The sequence below is a fragment of the Bubalus bubalis genome, chromosome 3, assembly GCF_019923935.1.
Source record: "Bubalus bubalis isolate 160015118507 breed Murrah chromosome 3, NDDB_SH_1, whole genome shotgun sequence".
Classification (NCBI taxonomy): domain Eukaryota; kingdom Metazoa; phylum Chordata; class Mammalia; order Artiodactyla; family Bovidae; genus Bubalus; species Bubalus bubalis.
The window spans coordinates 27,099,913-27,125,444 of NC_059159.1; the positions used below are offsets into that span (position 1 = coordinate 27,099,913).

The 25,532-nt window shown below is 38.3% G+C and overlaps 1 protein-coding gene across 1 annotated transcript; it reads left to right on the forward strand.

The window, feature by feature from the left end:
• Positions 1-7: 7 nt before the first annotated feature.
• LUC7L3 (LUC7 like 3 pre-mRNA splicing factor) lies at positions 8-25,136 on the forward strand. Its single transcript, XM_006070154.4, is given in 12 exon segments — positions 8-259; positions 10,752-10,818; positions 13,688-13,727; positions 14,669-14,813; positions 15,186-15,260; positions 16,569-16,673; positions 17,930-18,091; positions 18,470-18,753; positions 19,429-19,589; positions 22,917-23,057; positions 23,163-23,308; positions 23,310-25,136. Coding segments are annotated over 12 exon segments (1,470 nt in total). The 5' UTR covers positions 8-160; the 3' UTR covers positions 23,355-25,136.
• The last annotated feature ends 396 nt before the right edge of the window (positions 25,137-25,532 follow it).

Consider the following 25,532-nt stretch of genomic DNA (forward strand, 5'->3'; position numbering starts at 1 on the left):
CTGGGAAGGCGCTCGCGCGGCGGCCATTTTGTCTTGTCGGCTCCTGGTTAGAGGAGGCATTTAGGCCTGCCAGGGCTCCTGAGAGGTTCGCGACTCTGTTGCCGGCGTTTTCTTTGGCAGGTGCCAGGGCTGGTGGGAGCAGCCGCCCGAGGAAAGCACCATGATTTCGGCTGCGCAATTGTTGGATGAGTTAATGGGCAGGGACCGAAACCTCGCCCCGGATGAGAAGCGCAGCAACGTGCGGTGGGACCACGAGAGCGTAAGTCCCGCGGGCCTTGGGCCTGTGCCTGGGCGTCATGGGGGAGGGGAACGGCGCGGGCTGGGGCTCGCCGAGGCCTCGGCAAGGTTTGGGGCCCGGCCGCCCCGGGGTCAAGTGTCTGACCCCGTGGCTGGAGGGAATCGGAAGAATAGCCCAGGAGGGAGAAGGCTGCCTGGATCCTTGGTTAAGGGATGATTTATTGTTGTTTAAGTATCAAGGAAGTAAAAAAAAGACTTGGCAAAATTTAAAAGCAGCTTAATGAGGCAGAGAAAAGCGGGAAAGGAAGGAGTATTTTTGTACATCCAGAGGTTTCGGAGTTTTCACTTCGCTGTGAAATAGGGAAAAGGGCAGATTTGGCCGTTATTTGGCCGAGCGTCGTATCGTGGCCGTATATTCAGAAATGTTTCAGTTTCGACGCTTACATGGGGCAATAAAATTTTAAAAGAGGTCTTGATAGGGTTCACCGTGATTTACAAATATTGTTTGATAGCAGTACGGTCTAGTAAGCCATTCTTGTAGATAATTGTCAAGGCTTTTTCTTCATAGGAAACTCTTTGATCCTCTTAATCCTCTAAGGGTAAATAAGTATAAACCCAGTTGAGACTTGAGAGGCTCACCCAAGATCTTGTCAAGTTAAATGGAGAAACTAAACCTAATCTTTGTAGTTTTGTTCACTTTCCAGTTCTGTGAACATGGTGTGTAACGTTTATTTTAGGTCTTACCTGAAGAATGGATGTATAATTTCCTTTACATGTGATTGTAGTCAAACAAGATAAAGACAGTTGCTAGTCAAAACATGAAGGAATTGTTAAATATGTCTTTTTTTTTTTTTTTTGGAAGTTGCTTACTCATTTTAAACTTATGCTTTGGTTACAGTAAAATTTCTCTTTTGCTAGTGTTTGACTAGACCTGTGGGGTGCTACCCGATTAGTAGTGTGAAGTGTTACAGTAGAATTTTTGTACCAGTTAAATGGTTAGATAATATCACTGACTCAATGGGCATGAAGTTGAGAAAACTCCGGGAGCTAGTGAAGGACAAGAGAAGTCGAGTGCTGCAGTCCATGGGGTCGCGAAGAGTCGGAGTTGACTTTGCGACTGAACAACAACAAATTCACACATTAGAGGTGAAGCTTTTTAAATCTTTTTTCCCCTGACTTTTGGGTTTTTCCTCTCTCCTCAAAATAAAAATAGGAGTAACTTTGTTGCTTGCCTTGACCCTTCTCTTTGTAGTCATTTCTTTGTCACCATAAAGCAACTTTTTCTTTTGCCACTCAATGAACTTGGCAAAAAGAAAAAGATGAACTTTATGGTTCACTCTGTGCGCAAATAGGACATTTATCTATTTTGAATTACAGAGAGAAAATGGCTTTTGATTGCGTGCTCATCAGCTGTAACAGCCTGTTTGCCTAATTGGTTTTGAACAAGGATTGTGGAAAAACGTTTTTCCCTGGTGGTGGTTTATTGCCACATTGCGTTGGATGCGATGGGTTTATAACGTTAGCAACGATGAAGTTCTCAGAAAAGCAACTTTAGTTTTATGTCATCTCAGTTATAATAAATCTGCTTTCCTTTCAGGTGCACCCTCCCTTCAGTTTTAGTGTTTCTCACTGATATAAACTTTTGTCAAAATATTTTATGCCTTTAATGATAGATTGCACTTCATTTTGGATTCGGGGATTTGAAAAAGTCAGTGCTGGTGTTTCAGATTTCTGTCTGCAAGAAAACGTTGGTACAGACCAGGAATGTACCATGTGGCTTTTTCTAAATAAGTTAGAATTACCGTAGGGTGTTACAAAGCTGGGGAAACTTGTGACATCACTTCTGGGTCACTTGGTGTTTGTTGTTGGGTGTTTGGTAAAATCCTGGAGGAATGGCCAACCACAGTATATACTGTAAGGGGTTTTTTTTTTTTTTTGGTGGTGGTGGTTGTAAGGGGTTTGTCTGCACTGGGTGGCTTGTGGGATCTTAGTCCCTGTGAAAAGTGAAGTCGTGTCCTACTCTGCGACCCCATGGACTGTAGCCTGCCAGGCTCCTCCGTCCATGGGGTTTTCCAGGCAAGAATAGTAGAGTGGGTTGCTATTTCCTTCTCCAGGGGATCTTCCCTAGCCAGGGACCAAACCCGGGTCTCCTGCATTGTAGGCAGATGCTTTTACCATCTGAGCCACCAGGGAAGTCCTTAGTCCCTGTCGAGGGACCAAACCCAGGCCTTGTCAGTGAAGGCGAAGTCCTAACCACTGGACTGCCAGGGAATTCCCCCCAATATTTTTGCATTCCAATTCTATCTGGAAATTTTTCTTTGCTACACTTGCACTAGATGGGGAAAGCCATTTCAGCTGGGTGAGGTCCTTTTGTTTAACAATGAAATGGAAACTTTATTGTTAAAAGTAATTCCTAGATATCTGTATTAGCTTGATCTGTGGAATTTGTTTTAAATGCAGAGATGTACTTCGTCAGTGCCTACCCCCCATTCTGAGTCTGTAGGTCTACAGAAAGGCCCCTGAAATCTGCATTTTTTAAATGGCATCTTTATGCATTCTAAAGCTTGTAAACGACTGCTTCCTGACGTACTTCCTCGGTACTCTGGTTTTAAATGTTGAACTAGAAACACTTGGAGGAAACTCGTTTTTTAAGTGAAGGCTGTCTCTGTGATGCAAATTATTGGCCTTTCACTTATTTGTCAAGATATATGTAAGGAACCCCTCAGGGAAAGTGCTTTACTATACAGGTGTTTCCAGCTTTTGTAGATTGTTACCTTTTGATCTGAGAGAAATTGGTTTTCAACTAAAGCCATCAGCTTTAATACTGTTCCAAGGATTCATTGACATACCTCCCTCCCTCATTGATTAATATTTTACATTTCCTTGAGATTAGTATTTTTTTATTAAGCAATTTGTTTCCTCTGTTTTATTAATCCTAAACAACCAGAGAAATGAGGAAAGCATGTGATTTTAACTGCCTAGGGTGAGCACCTTTCAGTTAGTGTCCACATGGGAAGATTTCAGTGTTAGAGGAGGCATTGGTAGCCTTTGGATAATCTGGAGTTGAGATTGTAGGGAATTGTAATTACCATCTGGTCTGGAGCTTGTATTAAATTTATAGCAAGAACTTTGTAGTTCAAATTGAGGATTTTATTTTGTCGTGAAAGTCGCTCAGTCGTGTCTCTTTGTGACCCCATGGGCTGTACATTTCATGGAATTCTCCAGGCCAGAATACTGGAAGTGTGTCGTTCCCTTCTCTAGGGGATCTTCCCAACCAGGGGTCGAACCCAGGTCTCCTGCATTGTAGGCGGATTCTTTACCAACTGAGCCACCAGGGAAGCCCAAAAGTGAAAAAATTTTAAACTATTAACTCTGATTCTAATATATAAAATGAGACCTTGTTCATCATTTATCAAACTCATGTATGCCCTCTGTTCAGTGAACACTTAATAGAAGGGAATTGAAATAAATGTTATTTTCTGAAATCTTCCCAATGTTAACAGATACCATCACACCAAAAGTTGTTTGGAAAAAAAGAAACAGTTAAGGTTACTGTCCACATTTTTTACTTGTGCTTTTTTTTAACATCTAAAAAAGATATTCAGAATCTGAAAAGGAAACCAGAAGCAAAAAATTAGTAATTATAGTGCATGACTTCTACAGGTGTTTTGTTAGTTTTAAACCATAGTCATCAAAATGTTTTTTTTTCTGCCGTAAGTGTAGACATTTCCTGCCTCACTGTATAGTACATAGTAAGTGTTGGGCTTCTTGGAATTTCCAGCAGTCTCTGTGTAATGTATATAGTTACTGTTTGCTTTTTCTCTCCAAAACTTATAAACAGAAGTGAGTAGTGAAATGAACTCTGTATCCATGTGTGTAAGATACATTATCAGTATATGACGAGTATTATTTTCTCTGTATCTCCTACTTCTTTCATTTTTTTGGAGCAGTTTTATCCAGCCTTAAAGACATGTCTAAAATGTGAGGATGATAACCACAGTATTATCACACTGAAAATATTAAAGTATTTCCTCAATCTTTGATTGATTGCTTCTGGAAAACCATGTGTGTCTCATTAGAACTTTAGACCTTTTATTTTGTGGATGTCCCATGTAGCTTGCAGGATCTTGGTTCCCAGATGAGGGATTGAACCCAGGCCCTCAGGCAATGAAAGCTCGAAGTCCTAACAACTGGACAACCAGGGAATTCTGTGTCTCATTAGACTTGATTTCTTAACAAGGGGAGAAAGTAGCTTAAGTTAGTATACAGTGCTTCATTGTTTATGAAATATGTTTAATTTTCCATTTCTTGTAAGTTAGGAAGTTCCTTTGATTATTTTACAAAAATGTATCACTTAAAAAAATTTTTTTATATTTGGTTGCAGTGAGTCTTCGTTGCTGTGCATGGGCTTTGTCCAGTTGCGGCGAGTGGGGACTACTCTTGTTGCAGAGCACAGGCTCTAGGCACGGGTTTCAGTAGTTGCAGCAGGCAAGCTCAGTGGTTGTGGCACATGGGTTTAGTTGCTCCGTAGCACGTGGAGTCTTCCATAGCCAAGGATTGAACCCATGTCCCCTGCATTGGCAGGTGGATTCTTATCCTGTGTGCCACCGGAGGAGTTCTGGATGTTTTTTTATAAACCTTGTTATAAATTGGGACTAAATGACTTTGGGAAGTAATGGAAGGCTTCTTAGCAGGAGAGAGATGTTTACTATCCCTGCTGCTGTGGAAAATTGATCAAAATTTTATGAAAACTTTGTGTAGGCAATGAAAAGAGTGAACTTTGATTAATTACTATATTAGAAATTGATTTTACTGTTTTATGCTCCCTCCAATTTGGGCTCATTAAAGTGATTCTTTTTACAGAAGTAAACTTGGTTTATGTAAGTATGCATGCATGTGTGCATGCCAAGTTGCATCAATTGTGTCTGATTCTTTGCGACCCTATGGACTATAGCCCACCAGGCTCCTCCATGGGATTCTCCAGGCAAGAATACTGGAGTGGGTTGCTATGCCCTTCTCCAGGGGATCTTCCCAACCCAAGGATCAAACCCGCGGTCTCTTATGTCTCCTACATTGACAGGTGGTGTCTTTACCACTAGCTCCTCCTGGGAAGCCCATATAAGTATAATATATAATTAACAACTTTCACTTATACTGTGGAGTCTTTCCTTGTAGGTACAATGTAAATGTACCTTAGTTTATTTCATGTAGATTACGTCGAGTTCTTTTACAATTACCAACCAAGCTGCAATGAACACTCTAGTACATAGAACTGAATCACTTGTAGGATAGGTTCCTAGAAAGATAATGACTAAGTTAAGTGCGTATTTTACATTTTGATGGATGTTGCCAGGTTGTCCCACAGCTCTAGTAATGTTTGGAGTGTTCCTTTTCTCAGCAGTGTATCTAATGCCAGATTTTGTTTTTATTTTTCACTTTGTTTAATGTGATGGAAACGCACAATTAAATTTTTCTAGTCAGATTCCTGAGATTGTATCTGCATTCTCTTAAGTGATAGTGAAAATTTTGATATTGAACTCTTCTGGTCTTTGCTGTTACCTTAATTTATCAGTTCAGTCGCTCAGTCATGTCCGCCTCTTTGCGACCCCATGAATCGCAGCACGCCAGGCCTCCCTGTCCATCACCAACTCCCGGAGTTCACTCAGACTCACGTCCATCAAGTCAGTGATGCCATCCAGCCATCTCATCCTCTGTCGTCCCCTTCTCCTCCTGCTCCCAATCCCTCCAGCATCAGAGTCTTTTCCATTGAGTCAACTCTTCCCATGAGGTAGCCAAAGTACTCGAGTTTCAGCTTTAGCATCATTCCTTCCAAAGAAATCCCAGGGCTCATCTCCTTCAGACTGGACTGGTTGGATCTCCTTGCAGTCCAAGGGACTCGCAAGAATCTTCTCCAACACCAAAGTTCAAAAGTATCAATTCTTCGGGGCTCAGCCTTCTTCACAGTCCAACTCTCACATCCATACATGACCACAGGAAAAACCATAGCCTTGACTAGACGGACCTTTGTTGGCAAAGTAATGTCTCTGCTTTTCAATATGCTATCTAGGTTGGTCATAACTTTCCTTCCAAGGAGTAAGCATCTTTTAATTTCATGGCTGTAGCCACCATCTGCAGTGATCTTCGAGCCCAAGAAAATGAAGTCTGACACTGTTTCCACTGTTTCCCCATCTATTTCCCATGAAGTGGTGGGACTGGATGCCATGATCTTTGTTTTCTGAATGTTGAGCTTTAAGCCAACTTTTTCACTCTCCACTTTCACTTTCATCAAGAGGCTTTTGAGTTCCTCTTCACTTTCTGCCATAAGGGTGGTGTCATCTGCATATCTGAGGTTATTGATATTTCTCCCGGCAATCTTGATTCCAGCTTGTGCTTCTTCCAGCCCAGCGTTTCTCATGATGTACTCTGCATATAAGTTAAATAAGCAGGGTGACAACATACAGCCTTGACGTACTCCTTTTCCTATTTGGAACCAGTCTGTTGTTCCATGTCCAGTTCGAACTGTTGCTTCCTGACCTGCATACAGATTTCTCAAGAGGCAGATCAGGTGGTCTGGTATTCCCATCTCTTGAAGAATTTTCCACAGTTTATTGTGATCCACACAGTCAAAGGCTTTGGCATAGTCAAAAAGCAGAAATAGATGTTTTTCTGGAACTCTCTTGCTTTTTCCATGATCCAGCGGATGTTGGCAATTTGATCTCTGGTTCCTCTGCCTTTTCTAAAACCAGCTTGAACATCAGGAAGTTCACGGTTCACATATTGCTGAAGCCTGGCTTGGAGAATTTTGAGCTTTACTTTGCTAGCGTGTGAGATGAGTGCAATTGTGCGGTAGTTTGAGCATTCTTTGGCATTGCCTTTCTTTGGGATTGGAATGAAAACTGACCTTTTCCAGTCCTGTGGCCACTGCTGAGTTTTCCAAATTTGCTGGCATATTGAGTGCAGCACTTTCACAGCATCATCTTTCAGGATTTGAAAGAGCTCCACAGGAATTTCATCACCTCCACAAGCTTTGTTTGTAGTGATGCTTTCTAAGGCCCACTTGACTTCACATTCCAGGATGTCTGGCTCTAGGTCAGTGATCACACCATTGAGATTATCTGGGTTGTGAAGATCTTTTTTGTACAGTTCTTCAGGAGACTCACAATTATGTTGTGATTGTGGTCCTGGCATGGTGCAGTTCATGGGGTCCCAAAGAGTAGGACACTACTTAGTAGCTAAAGAACAGCAACTACAAATTCTGCCCTTGCCACACCCCCCACCCCACCCCCCGGCCCCCTCTTCTGAGCCCCTTTGATTATCAGATTGTTAGGTCCATGATGGACATTTAGTAAAGACTTGCTGAATAAGACTGTTAATATTTTTAGTTAAACATTCTCAATCTCTGGGAAATGTTAAAACAAGCAGTTTAAGTAGCTAGGGTTTATTGGGTAGAGTAACAGTTGTTTTCATGTACCATTTCTTTACAGCAATATCTTAAGCAGAGTTGGAGAGTAAGAGCGCACAGAACAAAGAATTAGGAAAATAGGTTTTAATCTGTATTTTGTAAGTAGCCTGATGCCTTCTTGAAACTCTAATACTTTGACCACCTGATGCGAAGAGCTGACTCATTTGAAAAGACCCTGATGCTGGGAAAGATTGAAGGTGGGAGGAGAAGGGGACGACAGAGGATGAAATGGTTGGATGTCCACCGACTCAATGGACATGAGTTTGAGTAAACTCTGGGAGTTGGTGATGGACAGGGAGGCCTGGCGTGCTGCAGTCCATGGGGTCGCAAAGAGTTGGACACGACTGAGTGACTGAACTGAACTGCCTTCAGGGCAGATCATGTGGTTGATCTCATCTCAGATGGAGTGATGGAGAAGGCAATGGTACCCCACTCCAGTACTCTTGCCTGGAAAATCCCATGGACGGAGGAGCCTGGTGGGCTGCAGTCCATGGGGTTGCACAGAGTCGGACACGACTGAAGTGACTTAGCAGCAGCAGCAGATGGAGTGATAGGACTATATTACAGGTAGAGCTGCTGGCATAGCTTGTTTGATAGTCTTGAGTGCCTAAAGACATATTTAAGAAAGTAATGGCTATTTTTAAAAACAGACTGATTTGCCCGTTTCTCTCAATAAGCATACTAAAATTTACAGTCCCACTATGAAATAGTTATTATCTCCTTTTTTTGTATTGAGAATACCAAAGCAGAGTTACAGATTTAGTTTTTCATAGTTGAAAAGTGGCAGCCAAAAATCAAAAATCACTGTTTTGATTCTCCAAACATACCGATTTCCACTTGCCTATTTTCATACTCTGCTGAGTTTGTCTTTTCATGCCTAGAATGTGTTGTCATTAATTTCTGAACTTAACCAGTTCAGAAACTTAACCAGGTTAAGCTTTATACCTGACATTCCTGACTAAATTCCTGTTTGTTTCTAGTGATGCATGTACTGACACACTTAAAATGATGCAAAGTTGAACAAATCAGACTTTTTAATAATTAGAAAAGTACATAGCATTTAAAAACATTAGCCTTTTGCACATAAAGAGCCCTTTTTAAGTTGAGGTATAGTTGATATTATATTAATATAAGTTTGGGGTATACAACAGAGTGATTTACAATTTTTAAAGAGTGTACTCTATTTATAGGTACTATAAGGGGCTTCCCAGGTAGCTCAGTGGATAAGGAATCTGCCTGCAGTACAGGAGTTCGATCCCTGGGTTGGGAAGATCTGGAGGAGGCCATGGCAACCTACTGCAGTATTCTTGCCTGGAGAGTCCCATGGACAGAGGAGCCTGGCGGGTTCCATAGGGTCATAAAAAGTTGGACACAACTTGAAGCGATTGAGCACACACAGAGTTACTATAAAATATCAGCTGTATTCCCTGAGTGGTACTTCTTTGTAGCTTATTTAACTTATATTCTTATATATCATAGTCTGTGCCTCTAAATACCCTGCCCCTATTTTGCCCCTCTTCCCTCTTCCCACTGGTTCTCTACATTGCAGTCTGTTTTGTTGTTATTTTCACTAATTTCCTTTATTTTTTTTTTTTTTAGAGACCTCAAATACATACAGTGTTTTGCCTCTGTTTGGCTTATTTCACTAAGTATAATTTCCTCCAAGTCTATCTGTGTTGTTGCGAATGGCAGATTTCCATTTTTCATGGCTGATTATTGTTCCATCATGTATATTTACCTCATTTTCTTAATCCATCCATGTGTTGATGGACATTAAGGATGCTTCCATTCTTGGCTATTATAAATAATGCTGCTGTGAACATCGGTATGAATTACTGTCTTCATTTTCTTTGGATGTGTACTCTGGTGTGGAATTGCTGGATTAAATACAGTGGCTTTATTTTTAGTGTTTTGAGGAACTTCCATGTGGTTTTTTTCAGGGTGGCTGCACCAGTTCACATTTCTGCCAGGAGTGTGCCAGGGGTTCCCTTTTCTCCACATCCTCGCCAGCATGTTACTTGTGGTCATACTGAGCCTTTTTAATAATTTAAAGTATTAGAATTTCCAAAAGAAAATGGTACAAAGATACTATGACATATCGCTACATGTAACAGGATTAATATTGATATAAAGCTAAATCTGTTGTTTAGACGTGATTGTTGAATCTGGTTGTTCTTTATGACCTTAGTTCTTCTGGACACAGCTTATGGAACCTCACTGCTTCAAATAAGTGTAAAACATTTGACCTTTGAAGCAAAAAACAGTATTTCAAATGCAACATCCAGTTCTAAATGTCTCAAAAAAACTCATTCAATCCTAAATTTAGTAGACCTTTTCTGCCTTTTCTTGTACATTGATAATTTACCCAATAGCAATGAAGGGTTATATGGAGATACTTTGGAATTTTGCTCAACAGATTTTGGTTTGCAGTATTACAAAATTAAATTTAGTATAGAGCAGTCTCAGAATATATCTGAAGGAGTTACAAAAGTACCCATGGGAGAGAATTGAAAATTGGTCTTATGTTAATTATTCTTCCTCATACCTTAGAAGTCACTCAGTGCTGGCATGTGTGAAAATATCCAGGACCCTTTAGGGCCTGTTACGAGATCTCTTTAAATGAAAATAGAGAACCGGATCATTTTAAATGAGTATTATTTGGAATTTAGGCAGTGATTTCCAAATCCTCGTGTGTAAATTGGTTCTGGTCTTTAACAAAGTTGAAACAATAAGAACAATGCAGTGTTTTGTTTTTTTTTTAATTTTTTTAAAAAATTACCTTTATTCTGGATGTCTTTATCCAAAATTTGTTCTTTCTGGGGATTAAGGCAGTGATTTCTATTACTGTCAGTCTTGCATTTCTTATACTGAAATCCAGGAGTCTGAGAGTCATTAATTTGCCTAAATGACTTAAATGAAATTGTTCTTAAACTTACTTGGTTGAAAGATGTAGATCATGAAATGAGAAAATGGTTATTTGGCATCCTTTTCTGGCATAGTTTTAAAACTGACCAGTTTCAAAAAGTTAAGTTACCTTTGTTTTCTTCACTAGGTTTGTAAATACTACCTCTGTGGTTTTTGTCCTGCGGAATTGTTCACAAACACTCGGTCTGATCTTGGTAAGTAAATTTTCTATAATTTTTGTTGCATTTATGATTAAAGAGAAAGTGATACTTTGTAATTTTGGAAAGAAATTTTCTGTTAAAGGTGTTGATAATTTCTTTCCTGGCTTTTTAAAAAAATGTATTAACAAATGCCAGTCTAAACCTGGTGGCTTATTTGAATCTACATATGTATTTCCATTCCCTCCTGAAACCCCTCCACTAAAATGAATATTAAAAACAAAAAAGGTGTAAACGGAAGACGAGATAACATTAGAGATGTCAACAAATTTTTGGAAGATGACAAGTGGATGGAAGAATAGCAGAGAAACCTGTATCCTAAAAGCCTGCAGAAGGGGATATTAAACAGAAGCAAGAGTTTGATCAGCAGAACCCTGGACAGGCTCAGGATTTGGAGGCATCAGGTACCATAGAAGGCAGAGTTGAATTATGGGGCTGAAAACCAGAGATTAGTCTAGTTCAGGGTTTCTCAACCTTGACATTTGACAGTTTGACCTGGAAAATTCTGTGTGTGGGGAGGTGGGAGGGTCTCTTGTGGGTTGTAGGATGCTTAGCAGCATCCTTGGCCTCTATGGAAGTAGATGTCAGTAAAAATCGCCCAATTTTGACAACCGAAAATGCCTCCAGGCACTTCTAGATATCCCTGGGGGCAAAACTGCCCCATCTTGAGAAGCACTAGTCTGGGTGGTCTGACCTGTGCATCAGGTAATTCTGTCTCCCATGCCAACAGCACTGGAGACCAGGGGGTTATGTTCTGAAGAAATTGGGCTAAATGAACCACAAAATGCAAAAACCGACCATTTTCTCTCCAGGATGGTACATAACTAGTATCATTCTAGAAATATAAAATGGAAATTAAATTCGTTAAGCACAATGCTTGCCCTGAAGCAAAAAGAGCACATTATGGCTGGATATATCTAGGTATTGGGATTTACAGATACAGGACAGGGCAGTAATGAATAAAAATGAGACTGTAAGAGAGATTAAATGAGTCTGTTTTCTTAATAGTGAGGTTTTCCCATTCCCTTCCTCTGCCCTGTTCCTAGAAGGATACAGCCAGATGTTTTTTCCCCAGGCAGAAGAGAAGAGGATTCTTTAGAGAAAGTGAACAGTTCCAGAGAAGTGATCTACAGGTACTGACCCTTGGGGAATCTCCTAAAAGAAAGTCTTGCTGCCTGATTTTCCTATGGTAAAGCCTGTTAGTTGACAAACCCTGCCTGTGCATACCAACTTCAAGTCAGATTTTGGAAGTATTTTGCCAGCCAAGATTGCTATTTGAAGAAAACCTTCAAACATAAAAGATTAACCAAAACCAACAGAAAAAAAAGAATTTAGTGGAATATGGTGATAATGGGAGAAAACAGAAGAAAAAATTTTTAAAGCTGTAACTAAATTTAGTATCCTCAGAGAAATAAGAGAAAATATCAGAAGGAATAGGATGCTATCTATATAAAAAGAAAAGTTTTGAAAAAATAAAGAGTTGTTGAAATTAGAACTAGAGAACTATGAACATCAGTGGGAAGTTTTGAGGATAAAATAAATTTGTGGTATGTTGAGAAAAAATTAAAATTTGAAAAAATTCTATCAGTCCAGTGCTGGGATAGCTAATTAAAAGAGTTCTAGATAGAGAAAACAGAAGGGAGAAAATCTTAAGATTGCATTACTGAAGGATTTTACTCTCTAGATGGAGTGAATCCTTCTAGAACTCAGCACAGCAAATGATAAAAAGAATCCAAACCAAAGCACATTATTGTGAAATTCCAAAACACCAAGGGTGGGGTGGGGCACACAAGATTATCAATCAGAATGTCCTCGATTTGTCAGTAACAACACTGGAAGCTTGAAGACACTGGAGAAACATCCTCGGGATTCTGAATGGTAAAATGTATTTACCTAGGTTAGCTGTATAGCCAAACAGCAAAATACGAGTGTGAAGAAAGACATTTTCAGGCATGCATGGTCTCAACAAATTTATCTACCAGGAACCTTTTCTGTGGAAACTCATGGGTGTAAACCAAGAAGGACAAAAATAAGAGAGCCAGTAAACTGTGTCTAGTACAGACCAGAAAAGGACTCTCAAAGGATGACGACTCCATTAGTGAGCTTAGGGGAAGAAAGTAGCTCAGATTGAAGCAGGATGGAAAGCTCATGGAAGAAAATAAAGCTGATTTGATTATCTGATATATTTTGAAACTTGAGGGAGATTATTACTGAGCTAGTTTTGATAGCTGAGTTAGTGTCTGGAGTGAATTTGGAAATAGAACATACAAGAGACTGAACTGAAGAAAAAAATTCCAGTAAGTGTATCAAAAGTGTCATCATAATGCCCTTTTTGCTTAACTCGGGAGTTAATAGGACATGGCATCAAAATATAAACACTGAATGTTCATTTAAACTAAATTTTTCATGCCTAAGTTAAACCAAAAAGCAAAATAAGCATAGAATTTAGAAATATGGAGGCAAATTCCAGAAGAGAAAGCTAAAAGGGTTAAAGTTGCCTTTTGGAGATGGTAAGAGGTAGGACTAGGGTGCTGGTCTTAACAGTATTCACGGAGACTCTAATGGTTCAGACCGAAGGTCTGCCATCATCCTAGCTTACTTGGCAGTCAGGAATAATTTTTTCATCCCTCCCTCTCTTCTTTTACCATATAGTACATCTTGAAGGCTAAGGAGAACAATTTTCATTTGTGTACTTGGGCATGTTGCTTTATGATTTAGTAGGCTCAATTTAGGTGTCTGCAGACTACTCAGTGATTAAATGGATCTTCTTTCCTTTTTTTTGAAAAATAACTTCCTTTTGTTTTGGCAAGATAAAAGTTAATTTCAGTAATTTATATTGAATACATTCATATTTCTTGTGTTTTAGGACCATGTGAAAAAATTCATGATGAAAATCTACGAAAACAGTAAGTTACCTTTTTTGGGATAATTGGAATTTATGTAAAATGAATGTCATGTAGAGGTCCTACTCATTAGTTGGTGGTCATAGAAAGTGATACAGCTCTATGTAGCATCACCATACGAGTTCATACTGTATGCCAAGAATAAGCCTAAGCTTTTTTTCTATATCCCATCTGTTTTTTTATTTTTCGCTTAGTCGCTTCAATCATGTCTGACTTTGAGACCCCCTGTACTGTAGCCCACCAGGCTCTTCTGTCCATGGGATTCTCTGGACGAGATTACTGGAGCGGGTTGCCATGCCCTCCTCCAGTTTTTATTTTTTAGTTTATTATTATTGTTTGGCTGCTCCTCCCAGCTTGTATGATCTTAACTCCTTGACCAGGGATTAAACCCAGGCCATGACAGTGAAAACACTGAGTCCTAACCACTGGACCTCCAGAGAATTCACTCGCTTTTTTTTTTTTTTTTTTTTTTTTCTCTCTTTCACATTTGTTTTTTTAACAGACCTAATTCTATAAATGAAACTTGTCCTGGAGCCAGGGTCACAGATCCAGGATAGTGTTCACCTAGATTTGCCCGATGGTAACATCTGTGCTCTTTATACACTGTTAAATGCTACCTCTTTACCAGGATGAGGGACAGCTGGAAATTCACTTCTTATGGATGTGCCTGGTTTACTCTTCAGTACTTTTTTTCTTCTTCTTCTTTTTTTTTTTTTTTTAAACTTTTTTGGGTATGCCACATGGCTTGTGGGATCTTAGTTCCCAGACTAGGGTTTGAACCCAGGCCTACAGCAGTGAAAGCAGGGAGACCTAACAATTGGCCTGCAAATTCCCTGCCCTTCAGTCTGAATGCAGTAGTAGTTCATGAGATTAGTGAAGATAGAATATGAGAGTTGTAAATGGATAAAGAATTGGAAAGAAAATATTTATTTTCGTTTCATTAGGTATGAGAAGAGTTCTCGTTTTATGAAAGTTGGCTATGAGAGAGATTTTTTGCGATACTTACAGAGTTTACTGGCAGAAGTAGAACGTAGAATTAGACGAGGCCATGCTCGTTTGGCATTATCTCAAAACCAGCAGTCGTCTGGGGTGAGTATGAATTAATTTATGATCTTTGTAAAGTGTCCTTTCCTCTGGAAAGCCAGCGATCTCCCTAGTATTGAAACTTGGGCTCAAGTTCAGTCATTGCTTTATATGTTTTAAAATGACATAAAACTTAAAAAGGTGGTTTTTTTCAGTCTTTATTAGTAAATGAATATTTTGCTAATCAGTAATTTTTTATCTTAAATAGTAACTGACAAAATATGCAATTGATTAACAAAAATTGAGATAATTGAGTTACTGTCCTTGTGATTTAGCATTTTGGTTATTAAATACGAATACTAGGTATGGTATATAGAAGTTAAATGTTTATTTTTGTATTTTAGTTGTTGATAATACACATTCTATTGTCTTCATCAGGCAGCTGGTCCAACAGGCAAAAATGAAGAAAAAATTCAGGTTCTAACAGATAAAATTGATGTACTCCTGCAGCAGGTAAGAATTGGAACTCCTCCTAGAATTGCTAAAATTAAAAAGACTGACAGTATCAAATATTAGTGAAGATCTGGGCAAACAAACTATTTTACTCTGTTGGGATTATTTAAAATGATGCAGGCACTTTGGAAAAGAGTTTCTTTCTTAAAAGGTTAAGAGATGCACTATGAGCCATTCCACTGCTAGATATTAATGTAAGAGGTGAAAGCATATGTTCACACAGAGGTGTATACCAGTGTTTGTAGAGGCTTTATTCATAATAGGTGCAAAAAAAAAAACCCACCCCAAACAAACCTGGAAACAAATGTCTGTCAGTAGGTCAATGGGTAAACAAATTGTGATGTACCTATACAGTAATGTTTGCGACCCCATGGACGGTAGCCTACGAGGCTCCTCTGTCCATGGGATTTTCCAGGCAGTAGTACTGGAGTGGATTGCCATTTCCTTCTCCAGGGGATCTTCTGACCCAGGGATCGAACCCAGGTCTCCCGCATTTTAGACAGACGCTTTACCGTCTAAGCCACCAGGGACGTCCTGTAGTGACAGTACACAGTGATAAAAGGAATTAACTATTTGGAATAATATTGATGAATCTAGAGAGACTAGATTGAGTGAGAGAGGCCAAGCCCCACAAAAGGAATAGAGTACATGGTTCCATTTAAATACAGTTCTAGAAAATGCAGACTAATTTATAGTGACAGAAAACAGATTGGTGGTTGCTTTGGGAGGAGGCACAACACAGAGACAGTAGGAAACTTGGGTGGATTTGCTTATTATCTAGACTGTGGTGTTGCTGCTGCTGCTAAGTCGCTTCAGTCGTGTCTGACTCTGTGCGACCCCATGGACTGCAGCCTACCAGGCTTCTCCGTCCATGGGATTCTCCAGGCAAGAACACTGGAGTGGGTTGCCATTTCGTTCTCCAATGCATAAAAGTGAAGAGTGAAAGTGAAGTCGCTCAGTCGTGTCTGACTCTTAGTGACCCCATGGACTGCAGCCTACCAGGCTCCTCCATCCATGCGATTTTCTGGGCAACAGTACTGGAGTGGGGTGCCATTGCCTTCTCCCGACTGTGGTGTTAACCTTATGAAATTGTCTACCCTAGAAATTTTCTGTGTATTTCCTGTCAATTATATGTAGTTAATGCTGTGGGAAAAAATCGATTAAGGGTAAATTAAACCCAAAGAAGCTTCACTAAACAAAACATACCCAAACAACTTCTATACGCTCATGAAGCTTGAGGGTAAAAAGAAAAGTACTAGGATAGTGTGGTTAGAAAGATATCCTGACTGCTTTTTGAATTCCTCTTAGATTGAAGAATTAGGATCTGAAGGAAAAGTAGAAGAAGCCCAGGGAATGATGAAATTAGTTGAACAGTTAAAAGAAGAGAGAGAGTTGCTTAGGTCCACAACTTCGGTGAGTAGCAACCTCATTTTGATATAACCATGCTGTTAGCTGTGTATTGCTAGGATCTATTTCTATTTACGAATAATTTTCTAATGTCATCAAACTTTTATTTTAAAGGGCCACATAGTATTTATGATTTCAGGTCATAAGAAATGTAATAAAAGCTCTGTTTTTACATTTATATTACAAAATAGCTTTAGGCAATGTGTAAACAAATGTCTAATTTTGTTTCAATGAAACTTTGCAAAAACAGGCCTCTAGCTACTGGTTTGCTAACCTGTGCCTTAAGTATTTTGGTTGGGCTTAGGTTTTGGTGGTTTTGTTGTTGTTGTTGTTGTTGTTACTAATCAAATTACTTAGTTCATATTTACCTTACTACAAAATTGGTATACTCTTAATAATACCTTTACTTACTTAACTTTGAATTAGATGGATGATACAGTATACATGTTTTAGATATTGATGGTAAAATATAATTGAGCATTGATTCCCAAATATTAAAAGGGTATGTTCAGATTATATGCAGTGAGTTCAATTCCTTAATGATTTTGAAAAACTTTTTTTATTACTTATTTTTATTATTTTTGGTTTTTCTGGGTCTTCATTGCTGTACTTGGGCTTTCTCTAGTTGCAGAAAGTGGAGGCCACTCTCTAAGCCCGTTGACTTCAGTAGCTGAGGCACAGGGGCTCTTTAGCTGCAACCTGAGGGCCCTCCCTAGAGCCTGCAGGCTTCAGTAGTGGAAGCACACAGTCTCCGTAGTTGTAGCTTTCAGGCTGTGGAGTGCAGGCTCGGTAGTTGTGGCATATGGGCTTAGTTGCTCCGAGGCACGTGGCATCTTCCCAGACCAGGGATCAGACCTGTGTCCCCTGCATTGGCAGGCAGATTCCTATCTACTGCGCTACCAGGGAAGTCCCAAAAAACATTTTTAATATGGAGTCCACATCTTTAACCTGTTGAAGCAAGCAGGAAATGAATTCAGACTAAAATAGGTAGCTTTTTGAAAGGTAGATTAGCTTTTTCGAGGTGATATGTAGTTCAAGGGTTATAATAGAGGGATGAGGTTGTAATACTTCTTGAAAAGTTGATTGCTATTGTCATGCTTCCCATGTCTAAAAGTTGCTGCTAAGTATTATGTCTTTGGGGAAATGGAAAGTAGCAGTTCATAAAATTAAAAATATTTTCTAAATGTTAAAAGTATTTTTGAGGGGAATTTGTTTGTTTTCTCTTGATCAGATATTTTATAATAACTGATTTATCATTTTAGACAATTGAAAGTTTTGCTGCCCAAGAAAAACAAATGGAAGTTTGTGAAGTGTGTGGAGCCTTTTTGATAGTGGGAGATGCCCAGTCCCGGGTAGATGATCATTTGATGGGAAAACAGCACATGGGCTATGCCAAAATTAAAGCCACTGTAGAAGAATTAAAAGTAAGTTTCTTATGAGCATATATTTTAGCTATATCTAGTACTTTATATTAGTGTGGTTAAGAATTGATCGTGTAGATTTAAAACTATATTTTTGCTGGGTTATTTGAGGTAGTGATAATTCCTGTAATATTTTGCTATTCATCAGATTAGCAAAGTGCTTTATTTTCTTCGTAGTGTCAGGAATTTGGGAGAAGGAATATTCCTGAGGGTTTAGTCAAATATCTTGTGTACATACATGGTGTTAAGATTTCTCCATCTCACTTTTAGGGTATCAGATTTCATAAGTTGGTCTCCAGTTAATTCATGTTAGGTAGCCGTTGTTTGACAGCATCATTAAGGTTATTTAGTTCTAAAAAAAATCAAATTTGATTTCTTTAGGAAAAATTAAGAAAAAGAACTGAAGAACCTGATCGTGATGAGCGTTTAAAAAAGGAGAAGCAAGAACGAGAAGAAAGAGAAAAAGAAAGGGAGAGGGAAAGAGAAGAGAGAGAGAGGAAAAGACGAAGAGAAGAGGAAGAAAGAGAAAAAGAAAGAGCTCGAGACAGAGAAAGAAGAAAGAGGAGTCGATCACGAAGTAGGCATTCAAGCCGAACTTCTGACCGAAGATGCAGCAGGTCTCGGGATCACAAAAGATCACGAAGTAGAGAGAGAAGGCGGAGCAGGTATATTGAACACCTGAGACAGTGCCAGGCATATAGTGATAGAAGCTCAGTTGTGTCCGACTCTTTGAGACCTTGTGGACTGTAGCCTGCTAGGCTCCTCTGTCCATGGAATTCTCCAGGAAAGAATACTGGAGTCAGTTGCCATTTCCTCCTCCAGGGGATCTTCCCGACCCAGGGATTGAACTGGGTCTCGTGCATTGCAGGTGGATTCTTTACCTAGTGTCTGAGTGTGCATTAAATAATAGTAATTACTGGTGAATTCCTTGGTATTTGGGACCCTCTTAAGTCTCATTAAGCACTCGGGCAGATGAAAGTTGACTCATTGAACGAGTTCATCTTGTAGGCAATTTCACTGCTCTTTCTTAGGCCGCTGAAGGAGATTTGATACAATCTTATTAGGGAGTTAGTGTAATGGATGAGTGCTTCTCTTATTGATTCTAAGACATTTAAATCATAAATTATTTTGGGTAGGATTACCTATTTGAAAAATTGAGGTTAAGGACTTTCAATTTTCAGTTCTTAAGGTTTCTTATATAAATGTGTTTCAATAGTAGGTTGTATTCATTTGCCTTTGAGAGTGATTTTTGCTTTAAATAACAGTATGTAATTCTTCAAGATTTTTTCTCACTGTAATATCAGCTGAAGTTGCTCTCCTTTTGTTTCAAATTATTTAAGAAGTAGAGATCGACGAAGAAGCAGAAGCCACGATAGATCAGAAAGAAAGCATAGATCTCGTAGTCGGGATCGAAGAAGATCAAAAAGCCGAGATCGAAAGTCATATAAGCACCGGAGCAAAAGTCGAGACAGAGAACAAGATAGAAAATCGAAGGAGAAAGGTTAGTTTTTGTGAGAATTTGATTCTTTAAGGGACCGTTTTCACTTTGTCTCTTCACTAACTCACTTTTCTTTAGACACAAGCAGAGTTCCACTTCAAGCTGTATTTATTTTTACTTTTAATGAACCCCATTCAATAGGAGACAAGTCTTATTTTCGCTTCTGCTGATTTATGAGAATGACAGTTGACCTTGTGTTTTCTTAGAACATGTTCAAGTCGCATGCTTCAATTTATAACTTGAAGGCTTATCGTTTAGATTCTTCCAAGTATTGCATTACCTGTTAGGATTATTAGGCTGTAGAATTCTGGGTTATTGGCAACATTTTTTAGTTATTTGGCAACACTTGCTGCAGTGTTCCATAATACTCTGAAGAGTAAATGTACAGTATTGCATTGGTCTTCAAGTACAGCATTTATTTAATTCTATACTACTTTTAAGTTTTCATAAGTTGAATGCCTTATGTGTGCGTGTCGTGCCCCCTCCCCCTCGGTGTGGTCCTTTTTTTATCGAAACATGCGTTTTCCCATCTATTTTTTCCTTTGATTTTCTGTGGCATTCCAGTAGCTGGTTGACTGCTTAATCAACTTTTCATTTTGTCTTTGGCATGTTTTCACAAGGATATTCTCACCTTTCAATTTAGCCTTCATTGAATGATGAACGATAATTCTTTTAATAATTAGGGTCCCATTTCTGCATATTCTTCAGATTCTTTGTACACTTTTTTTTTGGACTGGGCTTTTCTGCTTTGCATGGTTTTCAGGAATGAGAGAAAGGGCTTATTTCTAATTTTCTTGGCTCTGCTTATTCCATCCTGTTCTGCCTATCTGTGTCCATGTTTGATCACCAACATGTGTGCTCACATATGGATTTATTAGACATGTATGTGATACTCATTATTTTCTTTTATGAAATTAGTCTGGTTTTTGTGGGGTTTAACTGAGTTGAGTTAGGAAACTGGCAAACAGTGGATTATCTTTTTTTTTTCCTTCGGTCTTCAGCTTTTATTTTTCCTCAAATAAGTGCACCTTCTCTTTTTAAAAGATTTAGATATATTGGCTTTTTCTAGAACATGGAGCAAATGTTAAAAAGTAGGGAACAGGGTGATTTTTAAAACTTTCATGAGCTTTAGTATCTGCCATTTAAGTCCAGAAGTTATTTTTGTGATTCAAAAGGCAATTGATACCAAGAATTAACTGACTTTTAATAGTTTTTAAGTAAGCTTCACTCAACCTTTTGGCAAGACTTTCTGTGTAATGTATTTGGGGGTGTCAGCTCAACAACCAGATATATCTCTTGTCAGAGATGAAGGTAATCACTTTGAGAACTAAACCTCTTCGCTGTATCTTCATTCGTGTCACTTAAAATAGTTGGATTGGTTCTCAGGGACAGAAACTAGGTAGCTTTTATAACTATTTGGGATCAAAATTGAGCTATAAATTGCACTGGCCTGACTTAAAAAGAGTTTGTAATTTTTCAAGAGAGCAGAGAGAATGAATTGCTAAGCTATGATCCTTATTATAATGATGACATCATAGAATATAATCAGACTTGTTTAAGTAAAATAAACTGGACTGTGTTTGGATTGTGGACGAATGGATTTTCCTGGTCAGATGTGGAAGAAGGAGTGAAGACTGGATTCAGGGAAACTCTGCCTCTGGTCTGTCTTGAAAGATTGGGTTTGCCATTACAGATTTATTTTAAATGTTGGGATCTGTTTTTAAAATGACATAATTTATTGACTTTTTCAAATAACCGTGTGGCCGGTTAGCCATTCTTGTATATATAACTGAAGGCCTGAACTTGGAGGTCAGATATGAGTAGTAGTGAACATTTGATGACAGTGAGTAAGAGGGAGCTCACGTGCTGTAATGAAAGCACTTTATCTCACTCCACAAACAAAAAGTGGTTTCTTCCACAAACCTATCTTTGTTACCACAAACCAGTTTAGGGTGCTCTCTTTTGTCAAGAGAGGTTCCTTTTTTAATCCATAGCCCTAAAGTCCACCACACTTTGTGGATGTCCTTAGGACTATTAAGATCTACCATATTTATATAGGGCAGAAGATAAGATTATTGGACTGACTACTAGTCCTCTACGGGGCAACAAGACGACTCTTCCTCCTTGAAGCTACCTGTGCACCGGAGAAGCCCATAAGGCACAAAGGGAGGACTTTTCCACAAGGTCAGTTAGAGCACACTGTACTGCACAGTTCTCATAAGTGAACAGACGAGACATGAAGCGAGTCCTGCAGTCAGCTACTTGGACATTGCTTGGTGAATTTTCCAAGTGTTACGGACGGAATATATTTCTTCACATAAGATCTTCAATTCTTAATGTTCTTTGAGTGAGTGCCCCCCACAGCCCCATAAACCATACTTTTTCGTTACCATCCCTCTCCCAGTTACTTGATGTTGCGTCTTAACAACTTTGTCTAGAATCTGTAGAAGGTTCTGCTTCTCTTAAAACACATCTTTCTGTCTTATCAACTATTGTTAGACCAGCTATTCTTAGTTTTAAAGAAAAGATGATTTTTCCAGGTTTGTAGTTTGCTTTAAAATTTTCTGCAGAAATCCTTTGTTAGGTAGTAATTGGAACTGAAAAAGCTAGAACATAACTTGCTCCATGTACCACTTTTGCCTCTAGTCTTTAGTTTCACCATTCCAAAGAAAACAGAAGGAAAATTTGACCTTTTTTTCACCCTTTATTTGCAGCTGAGATGAATTTTTATTTCTCTCTTTGGAAAAAATAATTTTGAGATGGCATATATGTTACTTAGCGAAGCACAAAAGTTCAGTAATTGAAATGGGATTTAAGATCCACTTTCATTGGTGTTGTCCCTCTTGGGTCTTCAAATATATATAGGTATAAGTCATCTTTTGCATTTAAAAATATATAGTTGGAGAAGCATGCCTATAAATGTTCACCTTTTTGCAGTTACTGTTTTTACCGTTTTAACTTCGTTCATGTGAACACAGTTTTTTGTCCTGTCTTTCTTGCCTTTCCCATTGCCTTTTGATGGTCTTTACTCCAAGTGAAATTTACTTAAGTTTTAGATTCTGCAGCGATTTGGTGTTGCCTGTGCATATCACCAGTTTCAGAGAATTTGCCCACTATTTTTACCTTCTGCTTTCTGTAATTCCCTGTGCTGCCCTCTCCCTCCTTTATAAATTGCAAATTTTATCCCTTTGATAGATTTATCAAACTGTTACTTGCAGTCTGTGGGAAATGATTGTCTTTTCATCTCTAAATTGTTTTCACTTTTCAAAGTGTCATATATGTTTTGTATTTTACTTTAAAATCCATGATCAATGTCTTCTTTTATGGCAGAAAAGAGGGGATCTGATGATAAAAAAAGTAGTGTGAAGTCCAGTAGTCGAGAAAAGCAGAGTGAAGACACAAACACTGAATCAAAGGAAAGCGATACTAAGAATGAGGTCAATGGGACCAGTGAAGACATTAAATCTGAAGGTGACACTCAGTCCAATTAAAACTGATCTGATAAGACCTCAGATCAGACAGAGGTAAGTGGATTGTTTCTCACTTTGATTAGGGCTTTTTGTTACTGTTTGACAGTGCAGCGTAAGTATGCACAGATGAAGATGGAACTAAGCCGAGTAAGAAGACATACAAAAGCATCTTCTGAAGGAAAAGACAGTGTAGTCCTGCAAAACATTTTGAGGTACATTGTTTTGTCTCAGCTATTTTGTAGCAGACTCGTGCCCCCCGTTAGTGTGCCTCTTTGCAAATTATTGCCCACGTTTGTAATATAGTCGCCATTGAAAAGTTAATTATCCTTTTTTTAGGGATTTTGCTGTCATTTCTTGTTTTTTTTTTTTATTTTTCTTTTTTTTAATAAAAAGGTTGAACTGTTTTTTATTTTTTTTCTTTTTGGTATTAAGTCCATCTTGTGTTGGTACATTGGCAGAGACATATGCTTTAAAACTTAAATATTTCTGAGGCACATGTTGGACTACTTTGTTTTAATTAAACTGCTAGTATTTCTTTGTCAAGGATGTTTCTAGTTTTTTGCTTTATTGCCTTGCATTCTAATGCAGTTTGTTCTGTAACTCGAGAGCCAGTAGCATTGGATTGATGGAAGTGTAGGGTTTATGAATTATTGCAGCTGACTACCATACCTCACACAGCGTTGGTGTTGTGAGCGGCCCATGAAAAGCCAAATTAAAAATCAAGGATTCAGTCAAACTAAGCAGGTACTCATGCCAGGTACTCCTTTCTCTACCCACATCCATGTTTGAATGCTATTGCCTGTGATCTTTACGCTTAACTGTTGTGTATCTTTTTGTTCTTTACAAGAAGCACAGAGGGGTTTTTTTGTGTATTGCGTGAAAATTTATAATCAGATGTTAACAGAATGGAATTTTTTTTCAACTGTGTGTAGGGATGCAGTGGTGCCCAGAATTAGATATCTTTAAAGAATTTTAAATACAATAAACACTTCATATTATTCGCCTTGTTACATTCAATGCAATTCTCAAGTCTTTAAGAGGTATGTTGTGTTTAATATTTCCTCCTGTGTAGGAGAATTCGCAGTCAGCCATAGGAATATTAGGAATAATCACTGGCTGATACATTTAAAGCAGCAGTGAATAGCAAGGACAGACACCTTTAAACAGAAACACAAAGAACTGATGAACCGTGTAGAATGAATTTGGGCTTTTAAAGAACTGTTAAAAGTCAGTCTTTAAGAGGGTTCTTGAAACCTGTAAACTGTTCATTCTTTGGGCTAGTGGCATGGGATTAAATATTCCTAATGAAAGGAAGTACTAATTAGTTGAATTGTTGATGACCTTCCTTTTCTAGGATAGCAATATAGTGTTATATTTGTGTGAGCCATTCACATAGAGGCAAGCATACACAGGCACATGGTTTTAAAAAACCACACTGATGCCTTGATAATTGAAAAGAATACAAACATTCCATATACATATATTAATTAGCAGTTAGTGACTGGGCCACTTAGTCATGAAAATTTGCCTTATACATGTTGTCTAATTATCATTTTTCCGCAAATTTTGCTTTGTAGGAATACTGTTGGAAGATTTTTGGAAGAAAACTGAAAACGGCATAAAGTGAAGATCGACATTAAAATGAGGTGAAAGAAAACTATAGTGGCATAGAAAAAGTATAAAGCTCGGTTAGTTTGTTTGTTTTTTTTTTAATTAAAAATTAATTCAGGACTGATGTGACCTATCAGATTTCAGAACATGTATTAATAGCATATATATGCCACTGAAAACTTAGGTCCTGTATCATATCTTTTTCTTTAAGACTTTTTAAGAAATATTACCTAAACATGTGGCTTGCTCAGTGTTTAATTGCAAGTTTTCATTCTTGGGACTTTGAAAACGAGATTAAACGTTAATATTTGTGTGAATCAGACTAAGTGGGATTCCATTTTTACAACTCTGCTAGCCTTTGGATTTAGAAGTGAAAATAAAGTATCTCCGACTTTCTGTTACAGATTTGTCTCTTTGTCATTGAAAAGTTTTAGTATTAATCTTTTTTAATAAAGTTATTGACTCTGAACTAGTCCCTTGTTTTAAATATGAGATACGCTGTTACTAGAGATCTTGGTGTACAGTTTTATCTGATTTGTTCTGTTTAAGACTAATTTTTATAGAATTTCCACAGTTTAAATGTTTTAAATAATGGTGCTTCAATTTTTAGTAGTTATGAATACATTTGGATTTTGCTTTTAATAACGAAGATATACAATGAACTGGAATATATTTTTACATCCCTGAGAGATTTCTTTAGTAGTAGAAAATTCAAAATATCCTTCTGACAAACTCTATCATCCTCTAGCTGTGAAATAATGATGTAGAAAAACATTCAGACACTTTCAGCTGTTTTTTTGTCTTAGAAATCCTGTATCAAGATTTTTTTAACCTGGTCTTACTATAAATATATTTATTTCTGTGT